General features: G+C 48.1%; 2 protein-coding genes across 4 annotated transcripts in view; one reads left to right on the forward strand and one right to left on the reverse strand.

Moving 5' to 3' along the window:
* Positions 1 to 16,414, reverse strand: part of BCO1 (beta-carotene oxygenase 1) — a 166,873-nt gene that overhangs the window by 73,055 nt on the left and 77,404 nt on the right. The window contains exons 1-2 of one of the 2 annotated variants that reach the window (XM_081513556.1): positions 5,491 to 5,714; positions 5,270 to 5,384 (exon numbers count right to left, since the gene is read on the reverse strand). The gene's annotated coding sequence lies outside the window, so the exon portion shown is untranslated. Of the gene's footprint in view, positions 1 to 5,269; positions 5,385 to 5,490; positions 16,321 to 16,414 lie in introns of those variants that run through there. The other variant, XR_014060459.1, reaches the window with a different exon arrangement.
* The window catches only part of LOC145514782 (polycystin-1-like protein 2), a 102,436-nt gene that overhangs the window by 30,319 nt on the left and 55,703 nt on the right, over positions 1 to 16,414 (forward strand). For both annotated transcript variants that reach the window (XM_081513550.1, XM_081513551.1), the window contains exons 8-16: positions 850 to 927; positions 3,650 to 3,699; positions 5,391 to 5,508; positions 7,210 to 7,417; positions 9,470 to 9,590; positions 10,283 to 10,424; positions 11,540 to 11,716; positions 14,425 to 14,570; positions 15,511 to 15,696. In XM_081513550.1, coding sequence (XP_081369676.1) covers positions 850 to 927; positions 3,650 to 3,699; positions 5,391 to 5,508; positions 7,210 to 7,417; positions 9,470 to 9,590; positions 10,283 to 10,424; positions 11,540 to 11,716; positions 14,425 to 14,570; positions 15,511 to 15,696 — 1,226 coding nt within the window. The remainder of the gene's footprint in view (positions 1 to 849; positions 928 to 3,649; positions 3,700 to 5,390; positions 5,509 to 7,209; positions 7,418 to 9,469; positions 9,591 to 10,282; positions 10,425 to 11,539; positions 11,717 to 14,424; positions 14,571 to 15,510; positions 15,697 to 16,414) is intronic.

Raw genomic sequence — 16,414 nt, forward strand, 5'->3', positions numbered from 1 at the left:
AGTCCCTGGTGGCGCGAGTGGTAAATAATCTGCCTGCCAATGCAGGAGACATAAGAGACACAGGTTCAATCCCTGGGTCGGGAAGATCCCCTGGAGGAGGAATTGGCAACCCACTCCAGTATTCCTGCCTGGAAAATTCCATGGGCAGAGGAGACTGGTGGACTATAGTCCACGGGGTCACAGAGTCAGACGTGACTGAGTGACCGAGCACAGCACATGTGAGTCCTCAGCCCCAAAGAATTCACACCCAGCCGTCCAAGGGCCCTCTCTGGAGACCTTCTCTCCAGGCTTGAGAAGAGAAGAAGGCAGCACCCACCTCCACTTCCCCATGAGAGAGGCAAGATGGAGATACACATGTAGCAGCAGCTCTGTCCAAATCCTCTGACAAATATTTCTCTCCCCTCTCCACTCTCTTGACCCTTTAAAATCATGTCAAGACCACCTTCTGCTGGAATCTCCTCTTTCATCTGGCAAATGAGGACTACTAATCCTTTGAACTTCAGCTCTGGCCCCTGCTACACCCCATAAACATTTCTTTCTCCCCCAAGGTGGAAGCAACCCCCTAACCTGTGCCCACACTGCTCCCCGTGCCAATTCCTACCCTAGAGAGCCCCACATGCCTTCTAGACCATAAGGCCCTGAGGACAAGGACCAGGTTTCATTCATTTTTGTGTCCTCAGAGCCTTGCTCCATGCCTGGCATACAACAGGGAATCATTAAATGCTTCAATGATGAAAGAGTCAGATGCTGCGCTCAGAGGACTGGAGAAGCACAGGCTGGGAGAACTGTCTCCCAGTAAGTTGAACCTCTGATTACAATGCCCATAATTCTCCACTTTTTGTATTGCAGGTACCTTTTTGGTCACTGTACTGGTGAGGGACGCCTTCTCAAACTTGAGTTTGGAAATTGGAAGCATCACTGTCACAGGTAAGAATTTTCTGAAAAGGGGTATAAAATTTGTGACTAGGGACATCCACACTGGCTCAGGATCTAGAAAGGGGCCCCTCAAAAACAGAGCTTTGAATACTTACTTCGTTCTACAGATATTAAGAATTCTCTGGTTACTCTAAACAGGCAACAATGTAAGCAGTATAACATCCAACCATTGATACAGAATTCTAAAACATCCAAACTTGTATTAGTTACAATCCTTTAGGCTTCAAGTAATAGAAAGCCCCATCTACATGGCTTTAAGTTCATCACATTATCTCATGTAATTGGTTAGGAGGTAAGTAGTTCCAGGGATGGTTCAATGGCTCAGTATCACCAGCAAGGACCCAGGCTCCATCTGTCATTCTGCTCTGCCATCCTCATAGCATTTGTTTGATCCTTAGGTTTGTGCCTCATGCAATTAAGATGGCTGCTGCAGTTCCAGACATCACATGTCAATCAAGCATTATCCAGCAGCAGCAGAAACCCATTTACCCATATTCATATCTTTTTTAAAAATAATTTTATTTACTTATTTATGGTTGTGCTGGGTCTTCGTTGCTGCGTAGGCTTTTCTCTAGTTGCAATGAGCAGGGACTACTCTCTTGTTGTGATGTGTGGGTTTCTCACTTGTTGTGGAGCATGGGCTCTAGGATGCACAGGCTTCAGTAGTGACAGCTCCGAGGCTCCAGAGCATGGGCTCAATAATTGTTGTGGTGCTCAGGCTTAGTTGCTTTATGGCATGTGCTTTATGGCATTTCCTGGACCAGGGATCGGACCTATGTCTCTTGCATTGGTAGGCAGATTCATTACTACTGAGCTACCAGGGAAGCCCCCCTCTCTTTTTATTGGGCCAGGGAACTTTTCTACTAGTCCCTAGCAACCTTCCATTTAAATATCATTGGCCAAGGTAGGGTCATATGCCCAACTGCAAGGGATGCTGGGAAGCCAGCATTTTTAGGCCCTGTGGGAGAAGATAGATTCTGTCAGCCAAGAGGAAGGCTGTTGGTAGGCAGCCAACAGTAGATGTCACTGTCTGAAAGTTTGCCTTGAACATGTTTGCCAAAACTTTTGAGTAGCAAGAGGCAGAAAGGCAGTTCAAACTGGCTCGAGTCAAAAGGAAATTTTATCAACTCTCAGAAAAGTCCAGGGTTTAGGCACAGCAGGATCCAGTCACTCAATGTCTTCAGAAATCTGCCTGTCTCCATCTCTCTCCATCTCTTGGTTCTATGTTGGCTACAGTCTGATTCCCTTTTCCTAAGTAGTAGCAAGATGGCCCCAGGCTTCAGTCCTTAACTCCAAGGAGAAAAAGCATCTCTTTGTTGATATTTTCAGCATAAGTAGTGACGCTGCCTCTCACTTGTCCCAGCTTGGTTCGTGGTCCCTCCTAGACCTGTTGCTGAGGCCAGGGGAAAGTGGTACTCAGGGCAGACCAGGGTCACACGTCCACCCTGGAACCTAATGTAGGATCAGATCCACCCACAGGACTGAGAGTGGGGAGGGATGCTCCCCCAGGGGAAAAAACATCACCTGTAAGTGCTGTTATCAAAAGAAGGTGGCAAGGACACCTGGATGGGAGGAAAAATATGAGATGTCTATTCTGTTGTCCACCGCCCTCCTAGGAGTTTCCACACATGCCATTTAAGGCCCAGAGAGGTTAACTGACTTTTCAAAAGTCACTCAGTTAATTCATGGCAGGACCAGAGTAGCAACTATCTCTCTGAATTTCTTTATTCAGGGACCATCTTCCTTCTTAAGGTTAAGCAAGTTCTCTGGGTCTAGCATTTTAGCTTTGTTTTTATAATTTTACAGACCTTCAAACTTATCATTGTGAGAATCAGAATTCACTGAGAGGGAATTTTTTTAAAGATCAGTAATAGTTTGATATTAAAATATCCAAGCCACCAGGGCCTATTGAATCACATGGAATGACCAACCCTAAGCACTCAGCTTAATCACTATACTTTAATTAGACAGTAATCACACTCACATTTCAGTTATCTTCACAGCATATCACCTGAGAGTACCTACTCCATTTTTTAAAAACTTGACACACTAATATTCTTTATGGATGAATAGATGACAAAGCAGTAATATGTATAGCACAGCACTCAGTCCTCCTGGAGCTTTGAAAAAAAAGGGTTGCCTTCAGTCTTCTTTATGGATGTGTATGCTCAGTCGCTCAGTTGTGTCCGACTCTTTGCAGCCCCTATGGGTTCCAGGTTCACATAGCCGATTAGAGGCCAATGAACGGATCCAGAAACCACCATGGTGCGCTGAGTCTAACTCCTACCAGACTGCCAGAGCAGGTTGTACCCATCTCTCCCCACTCTGCATTCAGTGAGGTCAACTTGGTATCTTGAGATCTGTCTCAATGGAATCATTTGCACCATAGAAATCCACAAGCACTAGAAATCAGGGCTCCCACCCTCAACCTTCAAGTGCTAGGTAAACATTAATAGGAAACAGTTTCATGTCTGACCTAAGTCTTAAGTTCTACCTGCACTGGCAGCTGTCTACCTCTTTCTTACCTCCAAAAGCAATGTCTCTGGGCCAGTGGCAAACATGATGGTTTTGCTTCTGACCTGTTTCCTGTGACCTGAATGTTTGCCATGTGTCCCTAAATTATCTCCAGAGACAGGCAGATGCTCTGACCCTGCCCTTTGGTGACCTTACAAACACCACCAATGTTTGACACCCATCCCCACTGTGTTCACAGCTCCTTCCAGTCTCCAAGAACCACCCAGAACAAAGGTCCAGAGAAAGAATGTGAGTATTTAAAAAAAAACACTTAACCTTACAAGAAAAAACACTTAACCTTACAAGTACTCTGTTTTAGTTTGGTGTTTGGGCCTTTTGGTGCTAACAGCCAGAGCGCTAGCAATCAAAGAGGTTTCTTCTGTTTAAAAAGAAGCCCAGAAGAACTGAAATCAAATGAAGCATGCTCTCTAACCACAACAGCACTATGTAATAAATCAATAATAAGTTATCTAGGATATGTAGATAACTATCAGACATTTTGGAAGTTAAATAGCACACTTCTTTAAAAAAAAGATCAATGGATCAAAAAAAGTCAGAAGGATATTTTTAAATATTTCTAAGTGATAATGACAATACAGCCTATTCAAATATATAGGATGCAGCTAAGGCAACACTCAGAGGGAAATTCATGGTTTTTAATGTTTATTTTAGAAAAAAGGCTCAGGTTTTTTAGTGTTTATAGCAAGACTAAGTCTTCGATTCCTTGATGTTGACTTTTTTCTTGCATTCATTTCTTCAACAACAAGATTTACTGTGCCTCTACAACGTCCAACGTTCGGATATTAGGGGCTGGGGATACATTGGTGAATAAACGTATGTGTGGTCCCTGCCTCCAAGAAGCTTAGTGGGTGAGACTAACTAACAAATTAGCAAAGAATTAATACTTGTGATGTGTCTAACTAGAACCAATAGGGTGCAATGACAGCAACTAATAGACAGTGTACTATTAAATGTGACCAGACAAGACCTCTTAAAAAGTGACATTTATGTGGGGACCTGAAGGTAGGATAGTGAGCCATCCTGTTTGGCAGAACAAGAGCTGTCTGGGTGCACAGAGAAGGCCCTGAGGCTGTGTCAGGGGAGGAGGAGGATGGAGGAGATTACTGAGATGGGCAGAGGCCAAATCATACGGGGTCTCAGATGCAAGGGTGTTTGGGTTTTATTCTTGGGCCATGGAGACCCTTGGAGGTTGAGCTCTGTTGCAGCCTCCTGTTATTTCCAGGCCAAGCCCTCTGGGCCTGAGCTTTCAACAGGTCCAACCAGAATTGATCCTGGAGCACATTGCACTCCTGACAACCCTTTCCTAGAATCCATGTTCCCTCTGTCACTGCCCAACTCACCCTCCCTCCTCCTTCCAGAACACTCAAGTGTCTTGAACTCTGGGAAGCTTACCCCAACACCAGCTGTCTGCTGTGTAGAGCTAACAGTTCTGCAGCCTCTCTGCTCCAGACACAAGAGGACATGCATCACCATCTTTCTCACTTGACATGCAGCAACCCCAGGAGTCAGACACTATCAGAACTTCCCAGGGAACAGACGCTCATAGCCTACTGCCTCCCTCATCCTCATTCTCATGATCCCCTGAGCACCCTCTACTGCAGCAGTTAGCACTCTGCGTTTTAATCCTTGGTCTCCTTGTCTGACCATCAAAGGAGACATAAGGGCAGGGGCTGGATCTCTCTCTGTTCCTGTATCTCTAGGCATCAAGCACAGGGCCTGGCCCATAGCAGCCGCTGCTAACACAGCTAAATATATGATGAACCCTTAGCAGTCAGTCCACACCAGGCTAGTGACTTACCTGGTGATCCATCCCACTCCAGATGTTACACAGTGGCCATCTCTTGCACAGACTGCTCTGGGGCGGAAGGTAGGGTGCCAACTGTGGAGGGCGTCTCACTGGCCAGCTGCTTCTTCTACAGAGAGACAAAGGGAACGTGGAGCTGTATGTGGAACCTGGTCAGTACTTGGATCCTTTCACCACAGTGACCCTGGGCTGGCCGGACGGGGATAAGGACTTACGCTTTCAGTGGGCATGTGGTAGGTGGTCTCAGAGCTCTGAACCATCTTATCTCATCATGAAGCAATGGACAGTGGTCAGCTTTTGCTGTTCTTAACCTTCACACCAGGATTATTCATGTTTGACATTTTGTGTGCCCTGCATGTGCCAGAGATGGTGAATTCCATGGAGATGGGAGGTGCTGGGAACAGTGGCCTTGAAGGCAGGCAACCAGAATAGGCACTATCTATAGAGAATTTAGGAACAGTAATTAGATCCTAAAAGTCAGTCTGCTTTTTTACTATTGCCACAAATAACGTCAGTGGTAAAACCCTCCTCTCCTCTTGGGCTCCATCCCTCTTTTAACCTCCATGCTCTTGGTATGCCACAGTTTAGAAAGAGGAAATGATGAGGCCTTTTCTGACAAAACTTTTTTGTCAACCACTAGCACCTATTTTTAAGAAATGGTTGTTTTCCTTTGTATAGGGATAGCTAGCTAGGTGTGTGTGCTCAGTTGTCCCAACTCTTTGTGACCCCATGGACCGTAGTTCACCAGGCTCCTCTGTCTATGGAATTTCCCAGGTAAAAATACTGGAGTGGGTTGCCATTTCCTACTCCAGGGGAATCTTTCCAATCCAGGGATCAAACCCACCTCTCTTGTACCTCCTGCATTAGCAGGCAGATTCTTAGATATATCCTACCTATGGACACACTCCTTTAGAAATAAAATGAATGCCATTCATACTGTACATATTGCTTTTGTTAACCATTTTTCTCATTGAACAATATATCCGATATATTTTTAAGTCAATATATTCTTCTCCACCTTGATTTTCATGACTGCATAATAGACTGTCAAGGTGCTATATGGGCATTTACTCACCAGTGCCCTCTTTTTGGACACTGAGTTTCTTTTGAATTATGTGCCCTTAAAAACAACACTGTAATGAACATCCTTACAATGTTCAATTTTTATTTGCATCTGTGATTACTTTCATCAACAAGTTCCCAGAAGTAGAATAACTGGGTCAAAAGTCACATAACATTTGAAATCTTTTGATATGAATTGGCAAGTTCTCACAACACCCTTCAGCATGTTAGTTTTTATTATCTGAATTAATAGAGAATACAACAAGTACAGACTTCAGGTGACTGAGCTGATGACCTGACCCCTAGGCATGTCCTGTGAATGACTACACACCGAGGGTGGTTGCGGTAGTGGATAAACATTGATCAACAGAGCTGAAAGGCAAAGACTTACTGAGGTGATATAAAGCGGGAGATGATCTGCAGCCTCCCAGATGGAGATACGTCCTTCCAGGTCCCCAGTGTACCCCCCAGAGACAGACAGCTGTGGACAATCCCTTACATTAAGAACAAGAAGATGCCTCGAATGTTCCCTAGGCGGGGCTGCTTATCCTCTCAGTGCCTCTCCAGCTATAGGCTGCCCTGATCACCAGTGCAAGTCACTGATGCAAAACAAGCCAACAAACCCTGTAGGTTTGCCTAGAGTTTGGGTGAAGCAAGGGTCATTTTCCCAGAAGCATCCTTCTGCAGCTCCATTCCTGCAACCTGAAAGTGAACTGAAAAAAAAAAATCAAAATCTCTATTTGGAGCCAATTTTCTTATCAATGACCCATTTCGTCTAAAAACCCCAAACCAGAAGGTAGCCACACGTGTCAAGTTCAAGGTTCCTGGGTGGATTACATCCTGGGTGGATGACCCACCTCTCTCTCTCTCAGGGCGTTGCTGGGCCCAGTGGAGCGACTGTGTTGAGAGGCAGCTGCTCCGCACAGACCAGAGGGAGCTGGTGGTTCCACCGTCCTGCCTGCCACCCTTGGACTCTGCTGTTACTCTGCGCCTGACAGTCTGGAGAGGCCTGGAGCTGGAGAACCTGGGGGAGCAGTGCCTCTACGTGTCCGCCCCCCTGGAACTCAGGCTGCAAGTCAGGTGGGGGCGTGAGAGCAAACTCCTGCGGGGTTGCCGTCTGGCCAGGGTGTTCTGATAGTCAACTCTGGCTACACTGACTAAGGGGCAGGTTGTAGAGTGGTGGGGAAAACCAGGCCCTGTCTCCATTCTCTCTGGGGCCACTCAGTGGTCAGTGATGAATCACACAAATGAATGGAAGTAGAGAGTGCACCTCCAAGACAGCTTCCCTGACCCCAAGGCTGCCTCAGCAGAGATGTGAAGAGGAATGAACTTGGCCAGGAAAAGGGAGCTTGAGAGAGAACAGAACAGCAAAGGGAGGGAGCATAGAACAATCTAGAAGTAAAAGAGGCTGGTGTGGCTGGAGCACAGAGGAAGAGATGGCAGGGGCTAGCTCAGCAGGGCCTCGAGGGCTGTGTCAAACACATGACTTTGGACTTTATCCTAAGAGTTCTGGAAAGCCACCAAGATGTTTAAGCAGGCTGGGAATGTGATCATGTTTTGCTTCCAAACACTGGTAGCTGGGTAGAGAAACAGCTGGAGCGGGTGAGAAAGGACTCAGGGAGATTGCTTAAGCTCATGCAGGAATCAAGAGAAGAGTTCCAGGTAGCATGACTGCCAGCTGGGTCCCTGAAGGAAGGAGATGGCTCACTTGAACTGGGAACTGATGGGAGCTGGATAAGGGTTGATTTACAGATGAGGGCAGGGATAAGAGGACCAACCAGGGATGACCATGCAGGCTGCGAGAGGAGGAAGCCATTGTCCCTCTTAGGACTTCAGGGGTAAGAGGCGAGGATGGCATTCTTGTGAACCCCCCCAGGGAGCTGCAGCTGTGGGAGAGGTGCCCCTGGAAAGAGCTGGGGTCTCAGCCAGAGGAACACGGCCTCTGCCAACTGTAGGCCATTTGCTGAGGAGCAGGGAGAGTGGTGAATAACTATCCCAGTGCTCCCCATCGTCTGGGCCCAAACATAAGACAGAGGGTGTGGGAACCTGGTGATGCAGTCTATGGAGCTTAGTCCTGGGAGCACAGAGCCATAGAGTTGATGGCGGGCGGGCTGCAGGGGAAAAAGGAGAATGTCTGGCCCACTAGTTCTAGGGTAGACAAGAAGTCAGAAGTAGGGAGATTCTTCAGCTACTATGAAGCTCATATTGAAAGGATTGGGGATGGGCTGGACACAGCAGGAGTCAAACTGACCTCTCATTGACTCAAGGGAGGAAATATGACAACACAAAGAAGGCCTAAGACTCAGGTCAGAATGTGTGGGCCCATGTTCCATCCCCCAGGCAGCATGAATCACATAAACTCTCTGAGCTCGGTTTGCTCATCTGCGATATGGGAATGCTGATAGGGTTATGGTCAGCACTGGATAAGCTAATAAAAGTAGGACTTGGCAGGTGTGCTGCAAAATCATAGCATTCATTGGAGCCAAAGCTCCAATACATTGGTCACCTGATGTGAAGAGCCAACTCACTGGAAAAGACCCTGATGCCGGGAAAAATTGAAGGCAAAATGAGAAGGGGCAGGGGATGAGATGGTTGGATGGCATCACCGACTCAATGGACATGAATCTGAGCAAACTCCAGGAGATACTGAAGGACGGGGGAGCCCGTTGTGCTGCAGTCCATGTGGTTGCAAAGAGTCAGACATGACTTAGCAACTGAACAACAACAATTGATCATTATTAGAACTATAAAGAATCATGGAGATTGATAGCTCTCATCCCCTCACTTCGCAAGTGAGGAAACTGAGGCTCAGGTTAAGTGACTTGTGCGAGGTAGCCTTTCATAAGTGGCAGGGACGAGATTGGAGCCTGGGGTCCTGTCAGCCTCCTGCACTTTTCATACTGTTATGCAGTGAATGGAATGGAGATTCAGGCAGGCACAAACTGCTTCATCTCCATGACCATGGGTATGCCCCAGTTTGGGTTGGGGCAGGGACTGCTTTTATTCTGCTTTCACTTGAAAAAGGCCATTTCCTACCTTCTCAAATAACTTGAGAAGAACTGGACAAAGACCAGGCAAGGTGGCTCCTCAGACTGAGGAGTTTCCCAGCTCCATTCTCTGTCTCCCTTTCAGCTGTGAGGAGAACTGCGGGCCAGTGGACACCAGCAGGGACGTTATGCTGAAGGTCACCATGGGGGACAAGTCTGCAGCAGCCATATTCAGCTGGTATTTAGATGACACCCCACTGGAGAAGGTGAGGATACCGGCAGCCTCGCAAAAACAGAAATGTCTTCCCACTTTGACTGACCAGACCTGTGTCACGGGCCCAGGACTGAGCTGGGGGTGGGTCAACCCACTCAGCCGGTAGAGCAGGAGTCGGGGGCTGGGGGCACTGAACGGATGCAAGGGAGCAAAACCAACAGGAAACATCACAGCAGATGCTGTGGGGGCCCCAGCCATCCCTCTTACCAGGCTGATCCAGGCCTCCCCCAGTGCTATGGGGAGGCTGCTGGCCAATAACCATGGGGGTCTAACAGCCAGCCCCCCAATCTTTGAGTGACACAATTTCTGTGGTGCAGCTTATGCTCCAGAGCCCCCCATGACACCAGGCTGAATGAAGCTGGGTGTCTCCTGAAACCACTTCTTTGGCTCGTTTCATTTTCTCCCCCTCTCAGCTGCCCTCCTGGTTTTCCCTGGGAGCCCTCCCTTGTAAATGCCCTGCACATGAACCCTCGTCTCAGGCTCTGCTTCCAGGGAACCTGACTGAGGACAGACACTCTGACATGCTGGGGATGGGCATTGAGCTGACCTCGGGGAAAGAGCCGGTGCTGCTGTCCATCCATCAGAGACAAATCCAAAAGGCCTCCCCAGCTCAGAAGCCACTGCCTGGGGGCGTCCGGCGGCCTGGCTGCAGCCTCAGGGGTCCTGGGCTGTGCTCTCTTTCAGGCCGAGCCCCTCCCCGAGGCCTGCAGACTCCGAGGATTCTGGCCACGTTCTTCAATCCTCCTTCAGAGCAACACGTCCACCCTGCTTCTCAACAGCTCCTTCCTGAGGATCCGCGGCCAGGCGGCCCGGATCAGAGTCACAGGTGGGAAGGCTCCTCCAGGCTCTTGTCACAGACCCCACCTCCTGCAGAGAGTGAACCCGAGGAAGCCAGGGGTGCTGAAACAGGGCCAGCAGCGCGGGGTGGGGCCATACACAGGCTCTGGCGTGAATCCCACCACCACCACCTTCTAGCTGGGAGACTTTAGGCCATAGATTTAAGCCTGTTTCCTCACATGCAAGCAGGGCAATAGAAATGTCTGCCTCCAAACTGCATGGTAAAGGTTGAGCAACACAACACGGGTGGTAAAAGCAGATAGTCCTGGGGTGTTCAGTCTATGCGTCCTGCCAGGTGACTCAGCACTTCTCACTTAAAACAAGCGCCGGACAGCAGAATGTAGACACTCAGAAAGACAAATAATGGGGTGATTATTCCTTTTCAGATGAATTCCTTTGATTTAGTATTTCTCAAAGTGGCTCATAGGCTACTCACCCAGGATAACTTGGTACTATTTTAAATTGCACATTCCTGGGTTCACCCCAAACCTTCTGCTAAGTCTGGGCCAGGGAATTCATTTTATTGATTAAAATTCTGTATGCACAACTCTTCCAGGCATGCACTGTTTTTGAAAACTAGGTGATTATAACAGGTGGTGCGGGGTGTTGGTGCAGGTTAGCTGGGGCTCTCCATGGTGCTATGGGAGCTCATGGTTTGGAGTAAGATCTTCCTCTTTCTAGGTCCTGATTGTGACCCTTCCAAGCTCGGTCTCTTGAGAAAGCCTTGTTTTCCAATATTCTCCCTCCTCACTAAAGCCCTGTGAGGACGCTATTGTTATTAGCTCCATTTTACAGATGAGGAACTGAGCCTCAAAAAGGTCAAAGTCAAGGTCACATGGAGAGTAAATGGCAGGACTAGGATTCTGTCTCTGTCCAATTTTGCTGAGTGAGACCCTGGAATGCCTTGCCTGAGGTGTGAGGGGTAGGGGTGGAGTAGTTAAGATATGCAGATTTCTGAGCTTTACCCCCGAATCTCCAGAGAGAGGCTCTGGAGTGAGGCCTGGGAATCTGCATGTTAAACAAGTTCCCAGGAGATCATGAGCCATGGTGGAGTTTGTGTGACACCCACAGCCTCTAAGCACACCTTTTGTCTTCACTCCCCAGCAGTGACCGGGTGTGCCTACGGGGAGGATACCTATGTGGTCAGCTCCCTGCCTCCCCTGGAGGTGCCCACTTGCACCATCGCCCCAGAGGAGGGGACCATCCTGACGAGCTTCACCATCTTCTGCAATGCCTCCACTGCCCTGGGCCCCCTGGAGTACTGCTTCTGCCTGGAGTCAGGTACCAGCTCAGAACTACGCTCACCCCTCACTCCTGGGCTCATTCCTCTCCAAGAGCAGGCACCTGTCTCTCTCTGAGAGCTGCAAAAAATATGTTCCATGGGTGAAAGAGGTTTGCAGAATGACCCTTAACCCCCACCCCAGGCCCACTGACCCAGCCACACACCACAGTGACATGAGAAGCAGGTCCCATCAGTATCTCCTCTGCAACTATAGAGGCCAAAAGGACCTCTGTTCTGGCATGAGGGACATGGGAAGGATGAAATGGAGAAGGGTATGCAGAAGTATGACTACCAGGACACCATTCCTTGGTACACACTGGGAGGAGCCCTGACTCCTGGAGCTCTTCAGGACTAACACGGCCCAGTTCACAGAATCATCAGTGATGTTAGGACCCACTCTGCGAGAGGCAACAGGGAGTGGGTGATGTCACAGAGCATGCTGAGAGGAGAATCGCTTGCAAAGGTCTACAGGAGGAGATGGAGCATGCTGATGCCGCCCCACCGCGATGCCCTGCCCAGTGTCCTGTCACTGTAACCCCCACCCAGGACTGCCTCAGGGCATCTTCAGAGGAGACGGGGCAAGCCACTCAAGTTGCCTCTGCTAGCCTGGTATGGGGGTGGTTGGTCCTTGGCAGGCTTATCTGAGTCCTAGTCTCTTCCCAATGAGCTTCAGCATTTTACGACCCTCATAAGCGCTCTTGAAAATGTTCTAGTCAGACTGGGACCTTCCTCCAAACCAAGGCTCCAGGAGTGTTGCTGGGGTGCTCCCCAGTATCTAGCATTAAACACCACAATGATGTAAACTGGACACCTTGACAAGGTGAAGGTGGAGGGGAGCTATCGTCAGATCATGGGGTGTCCTTCAAATAGATGTGGAATGCATGCCTGTGACTGGGTCTGAGCCTGCAGGGAAACAATTCAAGAAAGGTAAGTAGATTTCATTTCAAATCTGTGTCTCCCTAAATGAAGACACCAGGCCAGCTGCTCCAGTTCTGATTGGTTATTCTGTTGTAGTTCCTCCTTCTGCCTCACACAGGTGAGCAGGGGGAGGGAAGCGTGACCAATATAAAAATGAATTGGCAATTGCAATTCAATAACTTTGTGATTGTTTGCAGCTACAGTGAAGAGATTCCAATGATAGGTGGGTCCCCTTTAAGGATACAAGGGATATTCATTCATTCATTCATTCATTCTTACAACAAATATATTGAGTTTCAGGCTCTGTTCTAGGTCCTATATATACAGTAATGAACAAAATAGAGGAAGTCTCTGACCTCACTGTATTTATAATCAGTAGTGGAGACAGCTGGTAAACAAAGACACAGGACGGGAGGCACTGTTTTAGATAGAGCAGCCTGGGAAGACCTTTATACAGGAAGTAATATTCGAGGGAGTTTGGATAGGTTTTGAACCAGTTGTTAAAATTGTCTTCCTTTCCTTCTGCTCCTCTTTCTCCTTATTTTTGTAATTTGGTTTATCATTTTGATTTTTTTCTAAAAAACCTATAGAGGGGATTGTTTTTCTGAAAATCTTCATGGATTCTAGTAAGGCTATTCCAAAGTCACTGCAGCAGGTGACTTCCTAGGGAGGACAGTCAGTCGGTTCAGTTGCTCAGTCGTGTCTGAGTCTTTGCAGCCCCATGGACTACAGCACTTCAGGCTTCCCTGTCCATCACCAACTCCCAGAGCTTACTCAAACTCAAGTCCATCGAGTCGGTGATGCCATCCAACCATCTCATCCTCTGTCGTCACCTTCTCCTCCTACCTTCAATTCTTCCCAGCATCAGGGTCTTTTCCAATGAGTCAGTTCTTCACATCAGGTGGCCAAAGTATTGGAGCTTCAGCTTTAGCATCAGTCCTTCCAATGACTATTCAGGACTGATTTCCTTTAGGATGGACTGGTTGGATCTCCTTGCAGTCCAAGGGCCTCTCAAGAGTCTTCTCCAACACCACAGTTCAAAAGCAGCAATTCTTTGGCACTCAGCTTTCTTTATAGTCCAACTCTAACATCCACACATGACTACTGAAGAAATCATAGCTTTGACTAGACAGACTTTTGTCAGCAAAGTAATGTCTCTGCTTTTTAATATGCTGTCTAGGTTTGTCCTAGCTTTTCTTCCAAGGAGCAAGCGTCTTTTAACTTCATGGCTGCGGTCACCATCTGCAGTGATTTTGGAGCCCAAGAAAATAACGTCTGTCACTGTTTCCATTGTTTCCCATCTATTTGCCATGAAGTGATGGGACTGAATGCCATGATCTTCATTTTTTGAATGTTGAGTTTTAAGCTAGCTTTTTCACTCTCCTCTTTCACCTTCATCAAGAGGCTCTTTAGTTCCTCTTCACTTTCTTTCATAAGAGTGGTGTCATCTGCATATCTGAGGTTATTGATATTTCTCCCTGCAATCTTGATTCCAGCTTGTGCTTCATCCAGCCCAGCATTTCACATGATGTACCCTGTATATAAGCTAAATAAACAGGGTGACAATATATAGCTATTCCAAAGTCATGGCAGCAGGTGATTTCCTACGGAGGACACTGGATCAGCATAAACTCTGTCTTCTCCCGGGAAGTATGGAGTCCAAGAATCCCTGCCGTGACCTCATGAGCTGTGGCTTTTGTGCCCTTGTCATTAGGCTCTACCTTGGTGGACTTACAGTCACCCTGAGACCTGGGAATGCCCCCCTAATTATTCAATGTCCATTTGCCAGGTTCCTGTCTACACTGTGGCCCTGAACCTGCTCTCCCATCAGTTTACCTGCCACTCGGAAAAGAAAACAATGACTTCATGCTGACAGTGGTCATTTCTGTCTCCAATCACGTGGGGGGCAGACAGCAGACCCAGGCAGTGGTTAAGGTGAGTGGCAGCCACTGTTTCTCTACTGAGACAATTTCTTTTTTGTTTGCTTTTAAAAAAAAACATTTATTTATTTATTTGCTTGGCTGTGTCGGGTCTTACTTGTGGCACATGAGATCCTGGTTGCATCATGTAGAATCTTTCACTGTGGTGCATGGACTCTCTAGTTGTGGTGCACAGGCTTATTTGCCCCATGGCATGCAGATCACAGTTCCCCAACCAGGGACTGAACCCATGTCTTCTGCATTGCAGGACAGATTCTTAACCACTGGACCATCAGGAAAGTCCCTGAGATAACTTCTTGACTTGTCTGAACTTCACCAAGAGGGTGGTGGGGTTGAAAGGAGCCAAGGGCATGACCATATGAGGGTTTATTCATTCATCCCTTCAACATATGTTTACAGAGCACCTACCACATGCCTGGTCCTGGGGATACAGCCATGGGCAAAATAGACCTGGTCTCTCTCTTTGTAGATCTCATGACTAGTGGCCAGTACAGGGGAAGGATCCAGGGGGTTTGGGGTAAGGTACCTGAGAGAGGTGGGGGCAGAAGAACCTAGAGATGAGTTAGACCAGTGCCTTCAGAATTCAGAGGAAGGAGGACCAAGATCAGCCACTAGGTCTATAAGGAAGAGGTTGGATAAAATTTCAAGTCAATTTCAAAGGTGAGAAACCAGGTGGAGTGGGAAGACCTGAGGGCACAATGAGGAGAACAATGAGAGGTGAAGTCATGACCTGCCCAAGATTTGCTTCAGGTGGCCATCAGCACAAGTGGGTCCACTGCCCTCAAGCCCTGGGGGGAGCTCCCATGCCAGGTAAAGCCATCCAGCCGAACTCTGCTTTACCATGTGCAGGCTGGGCCTTCAGGCTCCAGGTTCTAGAACAAGACCTGGTGGGTTGAGATCCTCCTGCTCTGAGCACGTCTCTGGTCTCCTGTTAGGTGGGACCTGGACACACCTGTGTGGAGGATGAAGCATTCCAGGCCGCGGTGTGGGACAATGTCACTGCTATTCTGCAGGGTGGGCGTGGCCCTGAGTGGCTCTTCCAGCTGGCCAGGGCCGTGTCATCCGTACTGGACCAGGGGCCAGGCTCTAGGAAGCCGCTGAGAGTGGACACCAGGCAAAAGGTGCTTCCGATGGACTCCTCTATCCTTTTTCTGGGGCCCTGGGGTCTGCATGCAGCCATCTGGGGAGGGAAGTGGGGTCTATGGATCCACGGGGAAATCTTTGGTGTCTCTCAAGTTGATGTAATGTCTCTCTTCCAGTACTTTCAGTGAGTGACATAAATGAAAGAAACCTTTTTCTGTTCAGTTTCATGGAACCACTGGTTTCTAGGGTGGGAGGGAATTTAGAGGGTACCACTCCCGTCTCTTCCTATTCCTATTCAGTTCAGTTCAGTCGCAGTCATGTCCAACTCTTTGTGACCCCATGGGCTGCAGCACGCCAGGCCTCCCTGTCCATCACCAACTCCCAGAGCTTGCTCAAACTCATGTCCATCGAGTCGGTGATGGCATCCAATCATCTCATCCTCTGTCATCCCCTTCTCCTCCCGCCTTCAATCTTTCCCAGCATCAGGGTCTTTTCCAATGAGTCAGTTCTTCACATCAGGAAGAGGATGAAACTGAGGCCCAGAGGAGAAAAGTGACCCCGTCTTGATAATACAGTTCATGGTTTGATGCTGTCCCAGCTCTCACTTACCACTTCTATTGTCTGCCCCAAGACTGAAATTCTCTAAGTCTCAGTTTTCCCATCTGGAAAACAGGGAAAATAATAGTATTTTCCTTACAAGGTTGTGGTGAATGTTCAGAATTACATTCGCTCTAGCTGTGAGTCAAATCACAGAAA

Source organism: Giraffa tippelskirchi, chromosome 7 (genome assembly GCF_054371585.1).
Source record: "Giraffa tippelskirchi isolate mGirTip1 chromosome 7, T2T-mGirTip1v1.2.pri, whole genome shotgun sequence".
NCBI lineage: Eukaryota > Metazoa > Chordata > Mammalia > Artiodactyla > Giraffidae > Giraffa > Giraffa tippelskirchi.